Genomic DNA, 23,106 nt, shown 5'->3' with positions numbered 1-23,106 from the left:
GCCACGAGATGACACCAGAGTAGCGCGCCGTCATCCATTCACCGATGGCATGGAGAGAGCGCGTCGACCGATACCATATATGGAAACGAAGCACTGCATGAACGGAGATCTGTCTGCTGCGTCTGCTGCGAATCGCCCCCACGCGTCACCCACGCGCTGCCTCTCGCGATCTCCCTATTAGCGAGATATTCCCGCTACACTTCGCTCCATTTGCTAATGTGCCGTACGAGACAGATTGTCCGTGCCAGCCCATATATCGCGAAAGGAAAACACACGTATAGTGCTGCGTTCAAATTTCGCATTCGGGAGTATCGTAATCATCGGTGAATTTTTCCTTTATACATGCTTGCGTTACCTCATCCGTGCTGAATAGTGGTAGAAAAAATGCCACTGGGGAACCAACGTTTCGACAAACGAACTTGTCTTCATTGGAGTGAAGACAAGTCTCACTATATCTTCCTGTTAACTTTTTTTTTTCCTGTTTGGGGATCTCATACATATATGTCTCTCGGCGCTGTGTCCATCATATCAAACTACATCGGGACCGTGTTTACTCTACATATCTTCGTTCCCGATTTTCGGAAATTGTACCATTTTTTCTATATTATTCTTTTTGCTCCCTCACTCCTACATCAAAAGGAAGAGTCGTCTCTTATTTAAGGGGTCTAGCTTTCCCTTTTCTTTGTCATTTCAGTAAAGGAAACAGCAGTTTCATAGTGAGGCGGGTTCCGTTGAGGGGCGATATGCCAAACTTGACCCAGCTCAGAAAATGGAGAGATGATATCACAGGCAAGCTGACCGTATCTCGTTGTCTGCGTCACGCAACTGCTGCCTATCAGTTATTGCTTTAAAAGGTTGACCTTGAGTCACATAGCATTTCGCATTGTGAAAGAAGTTTCAAAAAATATGCAGTAAATCGCCTCTACTATACTGGCCACTCTGGCTTTGTGCACCATTTTAATTTCTGTGCCCTGTGAATTTTGATCGAGCGGCCACACCGTCAAACGGGTCGAAGCATTGAAGAATGCCCCGCATAAGCATGCTGGCAACCGATCCGCCAGCGCATCTCTTTTTATCGCCCAGTGCGCCTCCTTTATCGGAGGTCAGGAAAAGTACTCGGCAATGAAGACGTTCGTCCGTTCGCTCTCTCTTTCTCTCTCTCACTGGCTCTGTCACTCTCGATCTCTCTCTGTATCTCGTTGGTTCGTTCGTTCGTTCGTTGGCTGGTTGGTTGGTTGGTTGGTTAGTTGGTTGGTTCGTTCGTTCGTTCGTTCGTTCGTTCGTTCGTTCGTTCGTTCGTTCGTTCGTTCGTTCGTTCTGGCTATTCGCTTACACTGACAATCATCGTCGATAGTTTCTGCGCAAATAGCAACATTTATTTGTTCGGTGGACGGTGACGTTTATCATTAATTTCTAAACGTTCGCTCTATCCGGTAGGACTGCTCAGTGAGTGTAGGGTTAACTTGGTGGAACGGATGCGTCGGGGCACCTCGGCGTCCTCAGGTGCACTCTGCCACTTCTGGGTGCGCAGTCAAGCTTGCCGAGGTGGGAGTGGATGTTCAACGGTTCATCTACAAGGACGCATTCTGCATGGTGATAACCATAAGCAAAGTATGATGCAGCGAGCTGCCCGATACCAGCAGACGTATGTTTTAAAAGTTATAAAACCTGACTTAGTCTAGCCTCCACCTAGATAGCACAAGACCTTTAACTTACGCTCCTTTACGAGAAGCCGGCCTCACCGGATAGCACGTTCATCGTGGCGCGATGCCATGCTTGGCAGTAATGAAGTCGGTCCGCTTATGTAAAGTCGCAGCCCGAAGCATCCAGGCGTTGGGTTATCTGCGTGGTATGAAAGACGGCGAACGGTCAAAGAAGCGCTTCGTCTGTAACGTGTATATGGAAGTGATCGCCTGCTTTCAGTGGAAAAAAGTGAATCAGCCTCCTTGATAAGCAGCCAAAACAACTCGAAGCGATTGCGACTCTGCTAGCGGCCTTGTCTGCAAGAGTAAAGTTTCTGGGCTTAATGAAGAAAACCGTATGGCCGTATCTCGAAGCGCTCAATGGCTGCTGACGTGGTTGACGTCAGCCATTCGTCACTATCAGCGTTCTACGAACTTAAAAAGGAGGCCGGACACTTACACAACGAGAAGAAATGCCCCGAGTACCAGGAATTAGTATCAGGCGAGATTGGCGGGTTCTGCCAGGGCCGTGACCTTCTTTCGCATGTGTATTTACTCGCATCTGCTTCGAAATCACCGAACATAGCGCAATAAAAGCGACGTTACGCGTTTCTTTGAAAGTTCAGTTCCTTCCATAGGAGACGATCGCCGAAGCACTCGCTCGCCAGAACACCCTGGTCTACATATCAAAACACCCCAAAGTCAGCATGCGTTCGTAGAACCCTGCTGCTGACGAGTGGTTCTGAGGAAGCGAAGCTTCGAAGCATGTCAGTATAAAGGTCGAAACATGCGCTCTTGTGTGCGGCGACCAGAAGCTTCAACCCTTGCCGACTACGGGCACTATCTGGCGCCTAGCTGCACAATGTTCGGAGGCCGTCTGGCAGTGGCACTCATCGTCGTCTTGCTACTGAACCTGACGGCGGCTCATCCGATATGCTACTCAAGAGACGGTCCCAGCCATTGTTATTACTTCTGCGAAGCTTTCACCAGGGCTGAGGACTTCCTCCAAGTAGACCGCTACCTTGCGAAGAATTGCACGTATTTCGTTCTCAAGGACAGTTCTTTGGACCATTTGCCTTCTAGCGCTTTTGTCGGTACTGGCATTTCTGTGCTGCACTTCAGCAACGTCACTGTAGGCGCATACGGCGATCGGCGGAGGATCGCAGCGAGTCCGTTCGATGCCCTCAAGGACTCGCTGCGCAAGCTGATCTTCAGCGACCAACCGAAGGCCCTCGAGTCCTGGAGCCTGCTACGCGGGCTCAAGAGACTGCACACACTCCTGCTGCTGCACGTGAAAGAGGTAAACCTGACGGCTGACTTCAACCACCTGCCGCCAAGCGTGAAAGAGATCCAAGTTCTGGGAGCACACATAGATCGAGTCGACCAAGACTGGCTGGCCGAGCTGCATGGACTGAACGCCGTCGCGGTCAAAGAGACGAACCTGGAGCGCGTATCGAGGTCGATGCTACCCAGGCCTGCGCCAAAGCTGATGATCCTCGACTTGGCGTAAGTTTCTCTGTGCCGACAAGAAACTATTGTGCACGCGGTAACCACTAAAGTAGTACCAATAGGTGACTGATAAATGTTGAAGTCGAATCGCACCACGTCATAGATTAATTGGAAAACGCGATGAACGTGAGTACGCCGCGTCATTTCCACTGTTCGTTAATGAATCGCTGGTTCACGAAACATTGCGAAGAGGTATTATGAGGAACAAGAAAAATATATAATTTAATAATAACACTATAGGAAAAAGTGAGAATTAGGACCTCTTTAAACCGTAACTCTCAGAATGTCATTTCGAGAATCATTCACAATGACATGGTATTTTTTTTATGACATGGTAATTTTTCTTCAACTATGAGGCTTTTCTTTCGAGGAACCCGTATGGGTTTCCTTTGTAGCAATTGCTACGAACGGGTGGATGTCTCCTTTTCCCTTTATTCATTATTTCTCTCCACCTTGCGGGTTTCCGCAGAACTACTACGTCATGACATGGTATACATTAATCTGCTTGATATTGCAAATGTATTTTGTGTTGCTTCCTTCAATAACACTTCTGATTCCGGTTCATGCTGTAACATGTCCTTTACCCACTTACCTCATTCATTTCTCCTTTTCCCAACTGCACCTGATGTAGTAATTTTAATAATTAGGGCCCTTAAAGCTATTAGCGCTGGCATCAATAATATTAACGCTTACTACATTAAAATGATCGCACAACATATCGCTAACGTTCTCTCAGCTATCATTAACCTGATTTTTAAAACCGGTGTTTTCCCACGTGAACTCAAACGCGGTCGACACATTCCTAGCTGTTTTCAAAAAAGGTGATCGCACGCTTACACAGAATTATAGATCCATTTGCGTTCTTTGAGCTTTTAATAATGTTATTTAAAAACTTATAGAAAAGCGTCCAACAAATATTTAGATGAATTTAGTATTCTTTCCCCTTATCAGTTTGGCTTTCTTTCTGGCTGTTCCACTAATCTAACACTTATATCTCTTACTAATTATCTAAAAAAAGCGATTGATGAAGGTAAATTTACATCCTCGATATTCGTTGACCTATCCAAGGCCTTCGACACAATTAATCACACAATTCCTTGTGCTAAACTTGAAGCCATTGGAATAACTAGTCCGCCTCTACCCATAACCCGCAGTTACAAGATAGAAAACAAGTCGTTAGCATTTCTGGGTACTACTCTAAAGAAGCTACTACTAACATTCGTGTACCACAGGGGGCCATAGGTTCCATATTAGGTCCCCCACTTTCCCTAATTTATAAAAATGACCTGCCTAGTTGCCTCTCCTCATCGAAGTGCATTCTGTACGCTGACGACACTCCTTTATTTAGTTTGTGTAACAACACTAACAAGCCTGTCTTGTCGTTGTCGTTGTCTCTCATCAGCGATCGCCTGAGCTCCTTCATTCTATTTCCATCAACAACCACCTAATGATTGCAGTTTATCATTGCACCTATTTAGGTGTGGAATTTGATAGTAATCTTAAATTTCAACTTCACATATGTAAAAAAGAAAATGGCATATGGAATACGCGTTTTAATCAAAGCACGACCATATTTCTCATTTTCTACTGTCCCGTCGCTTTATTATACTTTTGTTCATTCTCATATTAACTATAACATTGAATCATGGAGTAACATTTATAACAGTCGCCTAACTTCGTTGCAAGTCATTCAGAATCGAGCTATTCGCCTAATAAGATTTTCACCACGTAGAATTAGCGCAAATCAGTTATTAAATGCACATAATATTCTGAATGTGACTGATGTTGCTAAATGTAATCTGGCCATATTTATTTTTAGGGCATTAAACAATAATACTCCAGTAACCATCACACCAAAGGCATCCCTTACTAATATAAACAATGCTAGATTTGCAGGCAATATGAAGTTCATTTTACCCTACGTTCGCACCAACTATGGTAAGCAGTCATTACACGTTTCAGCCTTATCTCTCTGGAACACATTACCATTTCTTTTAAAATGGCTCAAAGCTCACATATTTTATACAGAACTCAAGCACTTTCTTTTAGTTTCCTCCGACTTTTCTATTTGAGTGTAGTGTGTGTTGTATATTTAACTTTAACTGTTTCTATATTTGTCTCCCGCATTTTTTTTTTTTACTTTAAGCTCCCTTTGTAGTTTCATTTTTTGCTGACTAATCCAAAGCCTGTTATTGTTTAATACATTCATCTGCTGCTTTTATGTTCAGTTATGCCTTTTCTCCTAAAAACCTTTATTATCGTATATTTTACATGTTGCCATGGTTTGTATTATTAATTCTAGTCATCATGCACAGGAGGTCCATTTCAGTTTCTAACTATGAGACCTCCTTTTGTATATACCTTTCCTGTAGTTATCCCCATTTTAGTCATGATTAAAGTGATTCTGGTTCTGATTCAAGCCGAGAAAATATTTTTCTTTCTTTTCAAACATTCAACTGTCTTCCAACGCAACTGTGCACCTGTCCGTGTCGTTTTGTGTCGTCTGTGCTCCCACTGCTGAGCGATAATTCTCGTCTGAAAAATGCACAAGCTATCCCAAAAACGTGCTTCATTGGATATGTTCTAACGTTACGGGCCCAGCTTGAAATACTGCTCCAGTGTGAGCAGGGCTGTTTGATATGAAGAAGCACAGTGCTGACGGCATTCGAGCTAATTGAAGTTGAGGAAAATGTTAGACATAAATACACGGCGCGTGGAGACACGCCAAACCTCAATTTTATTCTTCACTCATCGCGTTTCAAACAAAGCCTTTTTGGCAGCTCGCTTCTGTACTTGTGTCAGAGCCTGTGAGTTGTTTTGCGCTCTGCTGTTACAATGAAATACGAAAACGCCACAACCTACTCCTTATCTGGTTTTTGCAAAATATTGTTATTATCAACATAAACCAGCGTTCGTGAACCAAGGTGGTCCTCTAACAGGTATAAGGGCTTGGTTTATTCCACGATGCGGAGACAGAAAGCTCTGTAGCACAACAGACGACACCGATGTCAATGCTACGTTCCTGCTATGTGCATGGCGTTCTCAGCTCGCAAACACTGTCCTGACGCAGTATTGTGAGCTTCTTCGGACCTCGTCTCTCAAAGTTTGCTTAGGACCATATACCCTGGCATAACAGAGTAAATCTTGTACGAATGTAGTGTGCAAGAGTGCTGTCATGTCAGGATGGGTGTTTGTGCCCGCGACCGGAACGCTGCACTGTCAGGAATATCGAATTATCGCCTCGCCGTCTCGAAAACGATGTTGTATCTTCAACACAGGGACAACCGTCTCACATCGCTGCCTGAGGACCTCACCACCGATATGCCTGCACTGCGAGAGTTGGACGTCGGCTACAATGAGATCACGACGCTACATGAAAGCACCTTGGCGCCACTGAAGAGAAACAGAGGTTTCGTGAGATTGATCGGTGAGATGCGTCGAATCCTTTCCCACTAGTGACTGGCATGATCAGGCTTCTCCTTTATTTTCGCGGCCATGCAATGAACAAAGCCCGTTGCGAGTTTTATAGAGTGTTAACACGAAAGTAGAACTACTCACAATACGGCGGTAGCGGATTATATCGTCACACGAGGCTTCGCCTACATAACAATAAGAAAGCTCAGCATGTTTGCTATGACAGTACAGATCACCAGGTATGTTTCCTCGTGAGATCTAACTTCTAATTGCTTCAGCTAGTCCTAAAGTCCACGCTGAATTACGTCGCAGGAAACCCTTTGACATGCGACTGTCGGCTGGCGTTCCTCCTCACGTACCCGAAGGAGTGGAACTACTACCCATGCGCCAAGCCGCTGTCTTTGGTGACCAGGTCCATCCAGTCTCTCACGGCAGCGGAGCTATGCAGTGACATCGGGGATCGCAACCTGAGCAACGCCATCTAGAACACGGGACATTTGAGCTACGAGCCCTGACATCACATAGCGGACCGACAACCTTTACCATTAGTGATAACGGCGAGCAACAGCGCTTATCCTGATCTTTAATTTTGCGAAGCCTCAGCAGACACTGGCGAAATCGGTCCACGTATCCAACGTTGCAGCTGTAGAGGTTCTTATAAGTACCGACAGAGAAAAATGGCGCTGCAGTGCTGGTTCATGCATGGAAGTGCACAGATGCGGAGGCTTCGGGATGTCACTTCTCTCGCAGAGCCAGGACTCCTTGAGAACACGTCTGGCGACAACTGCTCCTTCTTTTACAATAGTTGGGTCTCTGCTGAAGCAGATTGTAGGACACTATTTAGCCTTTCGCAGAGTATAGGAATTGCTTTCATTACAACACGGGCATCGTAATGTCGAACATAAACTGTACCACTGTATAGGGTCGCTAAAGTTCTAGGAAAGACGCGAAGGTACGACGCTCACAGAGCGACCGCTTCGACTGTGTGTTTCTGTTTTCCTCGATTACTTGTTATACTGCCCATCAGCAAACTTTAATGAAAGGTGCATTTTGGAAGTACTAAAGCTTGTTGGGAAGACGTAATTCTAAAGAAGTTTCATGGCTTTCTTAGCGCTGCCGTACACGTCATAGCCGCCGTAACCATGTTTTAGGCCAAGCCAGTTACAGCACAGCCGCGTCGGCGTATTACTATCTGTTTTGTCGTCCAATCTTCCGACTTTAGGAAGGGCCTCTCTTTCGATACCCAGTTATTAAATTCCCAACTGAATTACAGTCCAGCACGGATAGCAAGAAGCAAACAGACTATATTTTAGACTTTTCCAGGTCATTTGACCATGTCGCAAATTGTCGCCTCATATCAAAGTTACCTGCCCTTCTACTCGACTCTTCAACATTGTCTTCGTTGAGAATTTTTTTGTGCCTTCGACGTCAATTTACGTAAGTAAATAGCTTCACTTCACCCCTTTCAGACATAACTTCGGGTGTACCACAAGGGAGTGCCCATAAAGGCACTCTCCTGTTCTTATTCTACATTAGCCGCCTGCCCACTAACATTCCATCCTCCTTGGAACTATTTGTTGATGACTGCGTAATTTATCGAACCATTAATACTTTCGATGATCATCTGCTCCTCCAACACGATCTTGATCTTCTGAATCGGTGACGTGTTAGACGGCAAATAGAACTTAACACTTACAAATGTGAAGTTGTTACCATTAGGTGCAAGAAACTAACCTCTGATTTATCCTACGCCATAAATACCGATCCGGTTTCTCGTGTACGTATTATTATCTTGCCCGTCCACTTTACTCCTAACCTATCATGGTCCAGCCGTATTAAATACATAACCACAAAAGCTATGAAAACTGTAGGATTTCTGCGCCGCAATTTGCGCAGCCGCCCCATCTGACGTTCGAAAACTTGCTTGCTTGTCTTTCGTTTGCCCGCAGCTCGATTACGCCTCGTCCATTTGGCCACCACCTCAGGAATATTTATTCTCCGCTACTGAATCAGTGAAACACCCTGCAGCTCGGTTCATAACGCGCGACGCACGATCGACACTCCAGCATCATTAAAATTAAACACGACATTTCCCTTGAGCCTTTAGAAATGCACCGCAGTCTTGCCATTTCGTGCCGTTTTCATAAGTGCATATATAACTAATGGTGGTTTCGCCTACCGTTAAAGACCTCATCACGCATGTATAGCCGACTTCACAATCACGTAAGCTGTAGTCACATGGGTTGCACGCTGGCTTTCAATGCATTTGCTCTTCCTCGTTATCCGCCTTTGGAGTAGTAGCCTTCCCGGTGAAATCGTTTGACTACCCGATCCACTCGCCTTTCGGGAAATACTACAGCAGCATGTCTTCCCTTTCCCCCCGCCCCAAGCGTCAGTTAGCCAACCCGGCACGTCCTTGGTTAACTTCCCTACCGTTCCCTCTTCATCTCTCTCTCTCTCTCTCTCTCTCTACAGCAGCATATGTTTCCTAAAAAAAAATCGCCGACAATTATGACACCATTTAATGCAAAATTTGAGCGCAGTTCTATACGTGTTTTTATTTCGCGATTTGTTGACTGGCGCAGACAATCTGTCTCGTGCGGCACATTGCAAATGGAGCGAAGTGCGGCGCCACTGCCACGCTAATCTGGATTGACACCAGCCGCCGCAGACAGACCTCCCAGACTACGCGCTCTACTCTAGCGCCATCTCGTAGCCATTGTCGCCACACTACGGTTTTCTTCTCTCGCTTTCGACATGCCGTCCTCCTACGTTTTTCGCCTCATGGTGCCGCTGCACCCTCCTCCTCCTCCTCTCTTCGCTCGGTTACGCCGACACCAACGCTCGCCGCAGAAACGGGCGCCTAGGAGCTGCGCTCTAAAGATGTATATTGATAGCGGCTGATTTCTACTTTTGTTGCTCGCATCAATCGTCCTGGCACTTCTTACAGCGGAGCTGTTATGCGCAAGGTCCTGGTGGTTTTTGTACGTAGGCAACAAAGATGGTGGCCACCCCAGAGCTAAAAGAGCTAAGGCATAAAGCAAAAGCGTATCGCCGGGGATGCCCCAGCTGTGTTTCATAACGAGAAGCGTCAAAACGTATTGTGATAAAAAGGATATCGTAATAAATAGAAGTAAAACTGTAATAGACACTGTTTAGTACGGATTGCGGTTTGACGTCACGGTCTCTATAAGCAAACCACGTAATCTCAGTTCCCTTTCACTCGTACAATGAGTAGTCCGCGTGCGGTGAGGACTGCGGAAGGACAGCGCGGCGACGGCGGGTGGCACGTAATGCGGACGAAGGTCGTGTCGCAAGCGCCAAGCGTATATGCACCTGTGGTTGGATCACCCCTACCGACTGCACTCCCATCGTAATTGTGGGCGATTTCAACATAGACGTGTCTCGGCCAGACGGAAATTGGTTCGTGGCGTTTCTCTTGGAAAGGTTTGGCATTCAATGTTACGCAAACGTCAGTGTTCCCACGACGCGTCATCGGTCGTGCATAGACCTCGCAATGGCCAAGAACCTTCCCAGTGTCGCCACAGAGCCACTGGCCGTATATCATAGCGATCATAAAGCGATAGTCACTTTGGTGATCAAATAAATAAATAAACAAATAAATAAATAAATAAATAAATAAATAAATAAATATAAACAAAGGACGCTTAAAAATTAAAAAAAAAGCACTGAGAATGTAATTTAATGAAACAACAAAGAAATTGTGAGAAAACGTAGTTCATTGTGGCATGGGTCTTTTATTTCCAATCAACATATTTAGTATTGACGTATGTATCGCCATACATACGGCGCTGCAGGTCATCCAGCTTGAGCAGAATGGCTCTGAATGTTTTCTCTGCCTAATGTAATGAGTGTGTATTTCTTGGTTTTCTGTGTACCGATGATCTGTCTGCTATAATCACCACTAGTATACTTTAGTATGTTTATAAGTAACCTCCCCTCATTATCCAATGCTCCCACCCGGGCCCTGTAAGCTACTATAAATAAATAAATAAATAAATGCTGTCATTTTAATTAACGCTTTACACGGAAGTCAGTCGATGCTCCTAAGCTTGTCTACTAGACCAAATGCAAATACTATGAATGCTAGAAATATAAAGAAACTCAAACAGATGTCTCAGTCTCATGAAGCCAAAATTTGGAATTGTCACTTTAGATAAACAATATTGCGTCATTGTTGTCTTTAACTAAATAGGTTGTGCTTGCTATAAACTTGAGTGCTTCAATGTTGTCAGCTTGTTTCGCAAATCTCTTGGTGTAAAATCGGTGCTCTTTAGATATGCACTTGCACATATACTCGTATATAAAAAGCTGTGTTTACGCAATGCGCATGTTGGTTTGCGTATATATAGAATGTAACTGAATGTTTTAACAATTTATTTCGCTGAATACTACTTCTGTATTTATTTTTGTAGCTACTACTATATGTGTGTGTTAATTATGTGCATCCACAAGCCTTTGGCAACTGACCCAACAGGCTCTTTGTACAAATTCCGTGGTATATGAACGACGAATAAAAATGAACGAATGGAAACCGAACTCTCCGTATCCCTGCATTCCCGTTGTGTCAAAGGACCATTTAATAGAAAACTACGATTGCGCCTCGGAGCACTCATGCTCTGCGTTCCGCACAAGGATGGCATTCGGCGCAGAACACTGATACCATATTATTCGCGCATTGCAACTGCATTTCGCTCGCCACCGTGTTCTGCCCCAAGGGTTTGTTTTCGTATGCCTTTCTTCATCATTTCCACGTACGTCTTGATAAAGTTCTCGAGCATGCAATAAAAAGAAAAGACAGACTAAAATTACTCATTTCGTTATCCTAAACACGGCTAACTGCAGTCTGTAATTCGCAACAAGTATGCACACTGATCGAGCATACCGGTGATTTATTCGCCCGAGAGATTCGTTTTAACGTGCGTATTGTTAAGCACGCCACAGAGCTACACGTGACACGAGCATGTCGCGTATCGCTGACGGTACCGAGAACCAATCCCCGCCTTCTCTCTTTATTTCCTTCTCCTCCTACTGAGAACGATGAGCAATGCGACAAAACGCAGCAAAAGTACGATGCCTACTCTCCACCAAGTTCACCTCGCGCCAAGTGAGCTGTCTTGCGATGATTAGCAGGTACACCGCTGAGCGTCGACGCTTCCTGGATAACACAGGGTCTCAGAGGTGCTTCGGCTTCCCAATACAGTGGCGTACATGAGCGTGTACAACTAACACCGTTCTCGTTCTCCTCCTATACGAGGAGGAGAACGAGACTGTCGTCCGCACGCAGATGAAAACCTATCAACTCACCGAGCCACAGAAAACTCCCGCAATCCTTAAATCGTTAGGGAAACTTTTGAAACTCCCCCGGCGTGCAGGAAGCTGCGGCTCACAACTTCTGCTTCTTTCCGAGCTCCTACGACTGCATAATCTACCATCTAACATTTAAGAAGAAGCGCGCATGCGCTCTCGAGCTGCTTGCTCCATACCTCACACCTATACAATTTCCTAGAAAAAAAAATAATAGAGGGCTCTCTGGCACTGTAAGTGGGCAATGCAAATATGGCAGTTAAGCAGCATGGGAATGATGGTTAGTACATCGATTTGCCTAAATGTATTCCTTCCGGCTTCAAACGGCTTTGTGACTTTACAAATTGATCGTTTTAAGCATTACACATTGCGTTACAAGTGCAACAATTCGCAAATATTACGTATGAGCATGCGCAAGAGCTGACTGTCTGGTTGTGTTTAGAAAGGTACGAGTGTTTGGACATTTATAAAGATAGAGCGTACGCAGTAATGTCGCAAGAGCTTTTGAATCTGCAGGCACGAAGATCCATCTACAATAGCAGCTCTTCAATAGTAGCTGAGCAATCGCAGTGGCAGAGTTGCAGCTAGTAAAATTTGTCGGACAGTCTAGGCCCACCGCGCCGGTGCAGAGGATCACCCCTGCACATGAGGCATGCCTCTGACGTCATAAATTTCGGCGTGACGGTACAGGCGGTGAATGTGGTGAAAGGGAGAGAAGAAAAGATACGTTCAGCCCATTTCTTATCTAATATACGACCGCTTCGCTGTAAACTGTGGGGAAACGAATGTGTATCAGCGAAGTAGTGTCGACGCCGCGAAGTGCTCGAGCACAGTTAACCAGAATTACAGCGTTAAATTAAGGAACAATTAAACACATTTTGTACAAATATGTTGCGTCTCAATCTATTGCAGTGGTGGTTCAGCAGTTATGGCGCTCCGCTGTTGATAAAGACGTCCGGGACCCCCGTTAATTAGACGAGTTCCTAAGGGATGCTGGCCCCTTGCAGCGTACAAAAATTTAAAAAAAAATAAAGAGCGGAACACATGGCGCAAGGTTACGAATCACTCACAGAATGGGCGTTCGTAAAGCGAAATGTTCGAATCGAATCAAATACGAATAGCCGAGGAAAATTACCTTCGGATATGTAACCGAATACCGAATAACTTCTATCCGCTAAAGAAAGTGAAATACAAAGGTTCCCTTTGGCGTGTATTTGGCATGAAGGGGCTAACTTACGTTATTTGATGCGTCTAATGCCAATAACCACTGAATTTCGAATCTGGTGATAAGCTTATAAATTAAAGGCAAAGAAAAGGTGATCGTATCTGGTGCACCTTGACATTGACAACAATGAAACAATGAAACAAAGAAACGGCACAGTACCAGATGCACGTAGTGTCATTCGAAAGGCTGAAGTAAAATAATATACAGACCTAGGGCTATAGCTGAACGGCCACAGTGTCCGACTCTTAAAGTTGTAGCGCGGTGCATGGCGTTAGTGTGGGCATTTTTTTATTTCAATTTTTCAATCCTACTCTCCTTTTATCACCTTTTATTCCCTTAGACCCTTTCCCCAGTACATGTTAGCCAGCCGGTGTTCACATTGGCTAACCTCTCGATCTTGTCATCTTTTTCCTCCTCCTCTACAGTGCGGTAATACAGCACAGCCATCGTGTTCAGGGAATCCAAACACGGTTAGAGTGATGAAAAAGTTAATTGCTTTGCCTAAATTGAGATGGCAGAAGTGCATGCTGCCTAAGGCGGGACGTGCTTATTTGAAGAGTGCAACCTATGGTGCAGGAGTGATATCCTTCATGCGTTCGTTCAGAAACGAGTTCCCCTTTGATAACTAACTCGATACCCTTTTCCACCACTTCCTGCTCCTTCCGGCTTCCCCCACGGCACCATCCTTGAGCCCTTGCTATTCTTCCTTTACATAACAGATATTGTTAATTAAATTGCGGAATATGTACAAATTAGACTTATTACGGATGATTGTATTTTGCTTACAACAATTAATATCCGGGATGATAAACTGCCACTTAATTCCAACTTTAATCCAAATTAATGTTACGTGTAGCTGATGTACAAGTCTATTTACAATATATTTACCCGTAGACCAACGGTGGCAAAGATGGCGACGCTATATCAAGCGGGCACACGTCGTCTTCTTCCTCCTCAGTGCAGCCACACTGTGGCGGCTGTTCCTTATCAATATTCATGGCTGGTGTACAAAATGGGACATGAAACTATACGTAGCAGAAGAACAGTCCCCATGAAGATAACTAATAAAATGTACAGCTTATCATATCAGTACAGCCTTTACGCACAGCCCCTTTAAATGAAGTAAGTGCGTATAAATTCCTTGGTGTCACAGTGACTCACAACTTAAACTAAAATGCCCATATTTCTAATGTACGTGTATCATCCTTTCGTAAACTCTCCTTTCTGCGACAGAGATTAAAACGCGCACATTCCTCAGTTACACCTTTAGCTTACACGGAGATTACGACAGTTTGGGATCCATTCACGAAGACAAACATTGCTGCCTTGAAGACGGTACAAAGTAAAGCCCACCGATTCATCTTCTAAAAATTCCGCATTACTGACTCTCCTACAACCTCAATGAACGACCACGGTATGCCAACACGTGAAGCTCGGAGCCAATATATGCGGCTAAAGTTTCTTTCCCTGATAAAAAAAAAAAATCAGAAGCTGTCAGTAAGTCCCGATCCATATATCTAAAGCCCCCAACAACGCGACTAACAAGGCATCTCAATGCACCTTCATTAAACCCTCTCCGCGCTAGAACGAACACCTTTAAATATTCCTTCTTCCCCAGAACAGCAACCAGCCGGAACTATCCGCCACCAAACTAACTAAACAACACTGACATCTTTGATAACTTGCTGTCACAATTTTTGTTATTTTTGTGCGCTAAATATTTTTCTTGATTTATTTCATTGTGTACTGCTCCTCCTGCCTGGGCCTGATGACGGCCGGCAGCATTGTATAAATACATATAATAAAATAATAAAATAATAAAATCTGGGCAACAACCGCGGTTCTCCTGCAGCATAATTATGCTGAAAAATCTCCGCTTTCATCGGTCTTTCTTCCTGTAGGGTGCGACAGCTGTTGTTCTCCCTCATACAGTAGTCGGATGGAACGACTATTCGACAACATCCAATGGTGGTTTCTCGAATCCAATACGAATCGAATAGTAAAGACTATTCGATGCGCATGCGAAATTTTGAATATTCGTACGTCCTTATGGGTAAGTCAACCTTAATCATGTAAGTGACCGAAAGGCAAGTTTATGAATTCGCATGAACGCGCTTTTAATGAACCAAGGCAGTGCACTGCCACATCGTTATGAAGAGTATACAATTGTCTCTCGCCTGTAAAAAAAGGAGCAAGAAGGAGAGATGAATAAAGATAGTGAGAAAAAGTGAGAGAAAAAGAGTACGAAAGAAGTGAAGGCAACGTCGCCCTGTACACAGCGAGGAAGGTGCAGCGCTATAGTGCCGAAAGCTACAAGGTAACACTTTTGAGTCTACTAACGCGAAACTGTTTAGACAACAAATGTACATAAACTTAAGGCTCGATTATCTGAAAGTGACTCGCGCAAGCTAACGTTCTCCTCCTTTTTGCGCTTTTGCTTCTTGTTTTCTCTTTCTTCTTTCCTTTTTTCGTTCTTTTCTTTCTTTCGTTATTTTTTTTTTTGCAGCGTTATACGAAGCCGCATGTAATGTCTACATTATGAAGGTCTTTGATTGATGTTTGTTTGGGTACACATCTCTACGACTTCTACAGTGAAAACGAGTTTGCGATTGGAGCCGTGGCGACGTCGCCTTCATGCCCCTCCTCCCCACATACCCCTTCCAATTGCCGTGCAGTTCGCACTGCAAAGCGAAAAGTTACGATTGCCCTAACCACGTTGAACCTTGTAGCCCCAGGAAGCGCGAGTTGTGCGATGATTCACCGGCGCCGCGCGCAGCACAGATGCGTTGCATAAGCTCTCAGACTTCGAGGAGGACAGCGCCAGGATTCTGTCAGCTAACGTCTGGCCGGTTGTCCCGGGCCTGCAGGAGTGACAGGGCTTATAACGGCGCAACGCAAGCAGAAGAACTGTCTGCGCAGTACGCGCTCGTCCGCGGTAGTGCCGTGACATCATAGTTTATGCTTCAACTACTACGTCGGCCGCTTGCCTGCGCAGGGAAATAACGAGTTTATGCCTCCGTTTCTTCGTGTTCTTTTTTGTTTACCTTAACGAAGCCACCGTGTCTTCAGCCAGTCGGCGTTCGCGATCCATACTGCACGAAACAAAACCAACAGGCACGCACAGTACAGTCGAGCGCGTCCCTGAGGAGAAGAGTCGGCGACAGAAAGTTCAAGAGGCCGCGGGAGGGCTAAGACAGTGATGACTCGTCTAGCCCGCCAAGGCCTATTAAGACCAACGCCACGAGGGTTCTGTTGGTGGCCTCGGAGACGTGCGTCGCGTCCTTCGTCGAACGCGCGAAACTTCCGTGTCATCTCTAAGCTCCTGCGGCGGTGTGGCCTTGTTAGGGAATTCGAAAATAAACGAGCGACGCCACACGCACAGAAAGAGCGTTAAACAAAACGGCAGAAAACGCGTAGGACACAAAGCGCGCGGCTCCGCGCCGTCTGAGCAACTTAGGCCATGCACTGCGCGTCCACGCCAACCAGCAGCAGCGTACAGGTTAAATCTTTCTTTTTTCGTCTCACTTTCGGTTCTCCTCCCGACCGACCGCGTTTATAAGCGCTGGCGCCCACCAGGACGTTCCCTTTAGCCGATAGGCAGGAGGCAGACAGTACGACGGCGCGGAAAGTGTTTCGGCGCGTGCACTATAGTGGCGATCATGGCAGACTACGCGGGAAGCACTCTGCGCTTGGGCGCGATGATGTTCTTGGCCACGGTTGTGTCCTGGACGTCGGCGGAACCTTCCTGCTTTCAAATAGACGGCCACAAGTACCGGCGGCTAATCTGCCGAGAGTTCGAGTCTCCGGATGACTTCAAGAAGCACGTGCCGCGAAGCGAATCTTCCAAGGATACCTGGTTCCTCCTCATCGACAGCGCCGTGGACCGCCTGCCTCCAGCCGCCTTCGCGGGCCTCAACGTTTCGGAGCTGATTCTCAGCAACGTCACTCTGAGCTCGCTGGACGGGCCGGAAGATGGCGAGGGACCGTTTTCGGGCCTCGAGCAATCACTGCAGAAGATGGTCTTTCGGAGAGACAGCACGCTGCCCTCTTCGTGGTCGCAGCTGGGCAAGATGGCCGCCCTGCGGGAACTGCACCTCCAGCGTTACCTGAACCTGAACCTGACGCGCGACTTCGGCAAGCTTCCGCCCGGCCTCAAGGTCGTGTTCGTGTTCGACTCTATCCTGAACAAGGTGGACGACGACTGGCTCGCGGATCTGAACGACCTGGAGACGGTCATCGTCCGCGTCACCAACCTGCCGGTCTTCGCTCGCTCCATGCTTCCAAGGCCTGCGCCCAAGCTGAGGACACTGGACCTGGCGTGAGTTGCTGCTTAAGCTTAGACAAGCGCCGCGTCCGCCGCACCACTTCGGTCACACCTGGAAAAATCCTAGGGGTAAAAAAACCAACAAAATAATAGCGGAGAAAGGTGAGAGTGAAGAGAAAATGAAGAAGATTATTGCGAGTATAAAATAACGATGTTCGCTCCTATCCGATGCTCGCATAGCGCTATAGTTGTCGACAAGGGACAGTAACGCACGCACAAGAAACTTCTCCCTCTGAACAATCCTTGATTCTTAGAACCTCGTCAATTTCTCCACGAGGTTTCCAATACGCTTCGCGTGGTACACAATCTGTTGACTGCTAAGCCTTCTAAAATCGAGTTCAGTAATAGTAGCAATACTGTGCACATTTTTCATCAGAAAAATACATCTGTCAATTGAACAACGATATACCAGACCAGCGCTTAACGTTGCCTGCGACAAGATGACCATAAAAATTTTCTTTTTCTTTTTTTTTTGGTAGATACCTTCGTCCCCGCAGCAACGTGTTTAGCGTTAAGTAGGACGCGTTGTGCACGCGTAAGTTGTGCGAGCTCGATAGGTTATACCGCGAATAGTATTAGTAGGCTAACCATTTCTTACCAGCTTTAAGTGTCTGTTGACCGACTGCCGGTAGTTGCCTGAATAAATGCCGAGCTCCTCAGTTCCGGTGATTCTTCAGAGCAACAAATAATTCACTTGTTAAGAACAGCAGTGGAATAGCTTGGGGAATGGCCAATATAATCAATATGTATTCAAGATTAAAACAATTCACAGCAATTATCTGCAACTAGAACTAAGCATAAAAGGAAACAGTCAACCAAAAAAGAAAGCGCGATCCATGAGAGTCTTGGCGTTAACGACGCATGCAGGGCTGCCCTGTTGCCTATGATGAACGCCGAAGTGCAGAGGAATTCCTTTGCATGTGCATCGCTATAAGCACGAACCGTTCGTGGCCGGAATTCCTTGGCACGGGACTTCGTTCGCACAAGCAGAAACAACAGGATTTTCCAGCCGCCGGCTCATCACTGCAGAGTAAGCAACACTGCACCTAAATGGGCGCATGGTTACTGGAAATTGCAGGGTTGCCGAAAATGTGATCGGCGTTCTTCAGAGTGCGATAAGAGCTACACCGGCCACATCAATTCATTCAAAATCTATCGTGCTGATTATTCGTCTCATATTCGTGTAGAACAACATGTTCCACAATTTACTGGATGCTTTAAGTGATCGCGTTTTGCTTTTGTTCTATTGTGCTTGCCTCCCCAGTTTTACGAGCACGTCGATGGTTGAAAGCATGCAAAGCAACAGAAAAAAACAAATAATTTTTAAATATCGCTTGACAGGCGTCGCATGTTAATCCTTGATTGACACGTCTATGAAGAACTGCTTAATGGCTTAGTGTCTTAAAGTGTCTTACTGCTGAAATGAAGGGGAGATCAAGCGAGAAACTTAATCCGTCGTGATATCGAATAACACTTCCAGGAAGAGACCATTTGTCCCAGAAAACAAGATTTGAGTAGAAAAATATTAGTAAGTCACAAGGACTCAAATGCCATCCACTACGGCATCTCTGATAGCACCAGTGTAAATTTGGTAAATTAGAACCAATCAATCAATAATAAATAAATAAAAATAATAAAAGCTTTTCTCGGGTTAGATGAAGTACACGCCGAATTTCTTTATTGGTGTTGTTATGTCTCTAGCCATTATCTCAGTAGGAAAGTAGCAAGTTTCTTGAAATATTTTAAATAACTTAACAAGTTTTAAGAAGTGCCGATGGACGTAACTGCCCTTTCTATAAATTCTAGAAGGCGTACGTGACTGTTTCTTCCCAGGATATTTAAAATATTCTCGGCGCTTAGGAAGAAAAAGAAAAGAACTCTTTTGAAAAACACTAGACAGCAGGACAGGAAGGATGTGGCACAGGTAGGTGTCGTCTTTCTCTTTCCTTCTTCTAAATTTTCATTTAGCGCGCTTATGAGCTAGAAGCGTTTCATAAGTCTACGTACCTACCAGCCCCCAGTTTTCTGTTCTGAGCACTTATATTCTGCGAGGCGCAGTACGAAAAGCTCGTAGTCTGTTCCTGTGTTACCGCTTTCTTCTTGTTCACTAAGCTCGCAATCCACACGCTATATATGGTGAAACTGGGAAGCTCGCGACTTGAATACAAATCTCGCGAAAGCTATCCACATACCTGCAGCTCGTAAACTGGCCATCGGGTATACGCGGCTGCAAACTGCTCGGAAACCTTTTCCCAGAAACGCCTTAGCCGAAGATCACGTACTTTGATAAACCCACTGCCCAGAGCCATTTGCATTATGTCTTTTTTTTTTTTTTTTTGTACCCAGCGAGAACAACCTTCGCGCATTTCCGCGAGGGATCGGCGACGATCTTCCGGCACTGCAGTTCGTCAACCTCGAGGACAACCGAATCACGACGCTCGACGAAAAGGACGTCGCACCTCTGCACAGGGACTCCGTGATCGTTCGACTTATCGGTAAGCAACGCCCAGGGCGATTGCTGAGTTTTGTTCGTGCGTTTGCCCTGCGCGGTCGCGTGATCTGGACGCCCTTTCGCGTTTTTTGCAATTCGGATGGCGTGACGACGTATATGCACCGTGAAAATCCCGATAGATGGTCCACCCCAGCTTCTGGCATGGTTATTATTATTCGAAATGTATTGCCCCTTTTTCACGGTGGCCGCAATGCCGAGACAAAGCGTGTAGTTTTGGAGAACTAGCCCACGAAGGGAGCAGGCATAGATGTAATTACAATTTAAGAAGGGCGCACGGCGCCAGGTTAAAAACCAACAGAAGAAATAGGAGGAGGCAGTTTCTTCCGGTATTTGTTCTGTTGGTTTTTAACGTTGCACTACACATCGTTTTAAGCTATGCGCCAACTAGCCCGACATAGTCATCATCATCATCATCATCAGCCTAGTTACGCCCACTGCAGGGCAAAGGCCTCTCCCATACTTCTCCAACTACCCCGGTCATGTACTAATTGTGGCCATGTTGTCCCTGCAAACGTCTTAATGTCATCCGCCCACCTAACTTTCTGCCGCCCCCTGCTACGCATCCCTTCCCTTGGAATCCAGTCCGTAACCCTTAGTGACCATCGGTTATCTTCCCTCCTCATTACATGTCCGGCCCATGCCCATTTCTTTTTCTTGATTTCAACTAAGATGTCGTTTACCCGCGTTTGTTGCCTCACCCAATCTGCTCTTTTCTTATCCCTTAATGTCACACCCATCATTCTTCTTTCCATAGCTCGTTGCGTCGTCCTCAATTTCAGCAGAACCCTTTTCGTAAGTCTCCAGGTTTCTGCCCCATATGTGAGTACTGGTAACACACAGCTGTTATACACTTTCCTTTTGAGGGATAGTGGCATCCTGCTGTTCATGATTTGAGAATGCCTGCCAAACGCACCCCAGCCCGTTCTTATTCTTCTGGTTATTTCAGTCTCATGATCCGGATCCGTGGTCACTACCTGCCCTAAGTAGATGTAGTCCCTTACCCCTTCCAGTGCTTCGCCACCTATCGTAAACTGCTGTTCTCTTCCGAGTCTGTTAAACATTACTTTAGTTTTCTGCAGATTAATTTTCAGACCCACCCTTCTGCTTTGCCTCTCCAGGTCAGTGAGCATGCATTGCAATTGGTCTCCTGAGTTACTAAGCAAGGCAATATCATCAGCGAATCGCAAGTTGCTAAGGTATTCTCCATCAACTTTTATCCCCAATTCTTCCCACTCCAGGCCTCTGAATACCTCCTGTAAACATGCTGTGAATAGCATTGGAGATATCGTATCTCCCTGTCTGACGCCTTTCTTTATAGGGATTTTGTTGCTTTCTTTGTGGAGGACTACGGTGGCTGTGGAGCCGCTATAGATATCTTCCAGTATCTTTACATATGGCTCATCTACACCCTGACTCCGTAATGCCTCCATGACTGCTGAGGTTTCGACTGAATCAAACGCTTTCTCGTAATCAATGAAAGCTATATATAACGGTTGGTTATATTCTGCACATTTCTCTATCACTTGATTGATAGTGTGAATATGGTCTATTGTTGAGTAGCCTTTACGGAATCCTGCCTGGTCCTTTGGTTGACATAGTAGTACATAGTACTCTCTGGTAATTATAATTGCCATTCCAGTGACATAACTTTGACGTCGCAAGTGCCGCAGTAACGTTTCCCTTCTTGTATTGTCTTTCAAACGACAGATGAAAAATACACTGTGAAAAAAAAAAGACAAGTCAATTCGGCTGAAGTATCGCGGACTGGCTGGCCAATGTATCGCGGACTAGCTGGATATATAGAATGAAGGGTAGGGGGTGAGAGAGAGGGGGGGATTAAAGGCAGGGAGGTTAACAAGACTTCGTTAGTTAAGAAAGAAAGGCTAACAACAATGTTAGGTAAGAAAGCACTAGAAAAAAAAAGTCAGAACCAGTCTATTTCGTGAAAAGAATCCTAGTCATCCTTGCAGGTTTAGCTTTACGTGTTCGCCTCCACTACAGAAACTATTTAGCCACGTAGAACCGACCGGTCAATGATGACAAGGCCGTCTTTCGCAAATGCGAATTCTCCCGCTTTGTTGTCGTCGACGGCCAGCATATCGTATGCCCTAACCGCCGAGGTCTATTCGTTTTCATCCACGCTTTTCTCCACTCGTTATTCAACCGATTCCGACGCGTCCCGCAAGCACTTGTGTGCGCACCAACCACGCTGTACGTGCTGCGCACGGCGACGGGCGACACTCGCTGAGCGTGTATCGTGTTTCCATCCATTCGCGGCGTCCACGCAGGCAACCCGATCCACTGCGACTGCCGGCTGTGGTTCCTTCTGGACTACACGGACAGATGGCACTACTTCCTGTGCCGGTCACCCGAGATCCACCAGGGACGTTACATCAAGATGCTGTCGGAACCGGAGCTGCCCTGCGAATACGAGACGCCCCCCGTGCTCGCAGACGGCGTCGCTGTCGTCCCCGTGCCTTCTGCCGCGCCTGCGGCTGACGCTTCGCCGCCTGCCACTCAGGCCACGTCTTCGGAGAGTCCCTCCTCTTCCTCCTCAGCGCGATAAAAGGAGTTGCTGCGAGCATAAATATACCAAATGTCTGAGATATTATGTGTCTTTTCGTGCTGACGACAACAACACGCATCCCCACGAAGAGTGCAGCAAAAATAAAAAATAAAAAGGAAGAAAAGAAAGAAAATGAGTGGGAAGGGTGTGGGAGGTGTGTAGCAGCTGTAGCTTGGCGACGAACCGCAATAAATCGGTCCAGGGTTCGTATCCTTGCTGAGTTTACTCGGCCTTATGCCCATCCCTTCATCATAATCCCATCAGTCGGCCGGAGAATATGGATCATTGATTCCCAAAGATGTGAGTAATTAGAAAGACGGAGAGCAAGACTGAAGAAGTAGCCCTGACTTAGATCCGTCTAACTAAACCGTACTCGAAGAAAGGGATGAATAAATTTAATGACGGTAGATGGGCGAGTCTGAGACGAGCCAAATGTAACTAAAATAAAAGCACAAACTAACAATTTCTTTACTAAGGCTTCAAAAGGTTGTAGTGCAATCTTTGAAAGTTCGGCTGCTTTTATTCTCGATTTTTTTTTATATAAAG

General features: G+C 45.8%; 2 protein-coding genes across 2 annotated transcripts; both read left to right on the top strand.

Annotated features, from left to right (window-relative positions):
* Positions 1–1,822: 1,822 nt before the first annotated feature.
* On the top strand, positions 1,823–11,165 carry LOC142582676 (uncharacterized). Its single transcript, XM_075692614.1, has 3 exons — positions 1,823–3,188; positions 6,470–6,618; positions 6,918–11,165. Exons 1-3 carry the CDS (start codon positions 2,470–2,472, stop codon positions 7,088–7,090), a joined length of 1,041 nt encoding a protein of 346 aa, XP_075548729.1. The 5' UTR covers positions 1,823–2,469; the 3' UTR covers positions 7,091–11,165.
* A 5,394-nt stretch (positions 11,166–16,559) lies between these two features.
* LOC142581878 (uncharacterized) lies at positions 16,560–22,675 on the top strand. Its single transcript, XM_075691323.1, has 3 exons — positions 16,560–17,476; positions 19,829–19,977; positions 22,283–22,675. The coding sequence occupies exons 1-3, from the start codon at positions 16,818–16,820 to the stop codon at positions 22,558–22,560; spliced, it is 1,086 nt and encodes a 361-aa protein (XP_075547438.1). The 5' UTR covers positions 16,560–16,817; the 3' UTR covers positions 22,561–22,675.
* The last annotated feature ends 431 nt before the right edge of the window (positions 22,676–23,106 follow it).

The sequence above is a fragment of the Dermacentor variabilis genome, chromosome 5, assembly GCF_050947875.1.
Source record: "Dermacentor variabilis isolate Ectoservices chromosome 5, ASM5094787v1, whole genome shotgun sequence".
In the NCBI taxonomy this organism is placed as follows: domain Eukaryota; kingdom Metazoa; phylum Arthropoda; class Arachnida; order Ixodida; family Ixodidae; genus Dermacentor; species Dermacentor variabilis.
Note: the sequence above shows the minus strand (reverse complement) of the source record. Positions and strands in the feature narration are given on the sequence as shown.

Coding starts and splice junctions, on each gene's coding strand:
- LOC142582676 (XM_075692614.1), top strand. CDS start 2,470: ATGCGCTCTTGTGTGCGGCGACCAGAAGCTTCAACCCTTGCCGACTAC. Junction 3,189..6,469: donor CTGATGATCCTCGACTTGGC/GTAAGTTTCTCT, acceptor TCTTCAACACAG/GGACAACCGTCTCACATCGC. Junction 6,619..6,917: donor AGGTTTCGTGAGATTGATCG/GTGAGATGCGTC, acceptor ATTACGTCGCAG/GAAACCCTTTGACATGCGAC.
- LOC142581878 (XM_075691323.1), top strand. CDS start 16,818: ATGGCAGACTACGCGGGAAGCACTCTGCGCTTGGGCGCGATGATGTTC. Junction 17,477..19,828: donor CTGAGGACACTGGACCTGGC/GTGAGTTGCTGC, acceptor TTTTGTACCCAG/CGAGAACAACCTTCGCGCAT. Junction 19,978..22,282: donor CGTGATCGTTCGACTTATCG/GTAAGCAACGCC, acceptor GCGTCCACGCAG/GCAACCCGATCCACTGCGAC.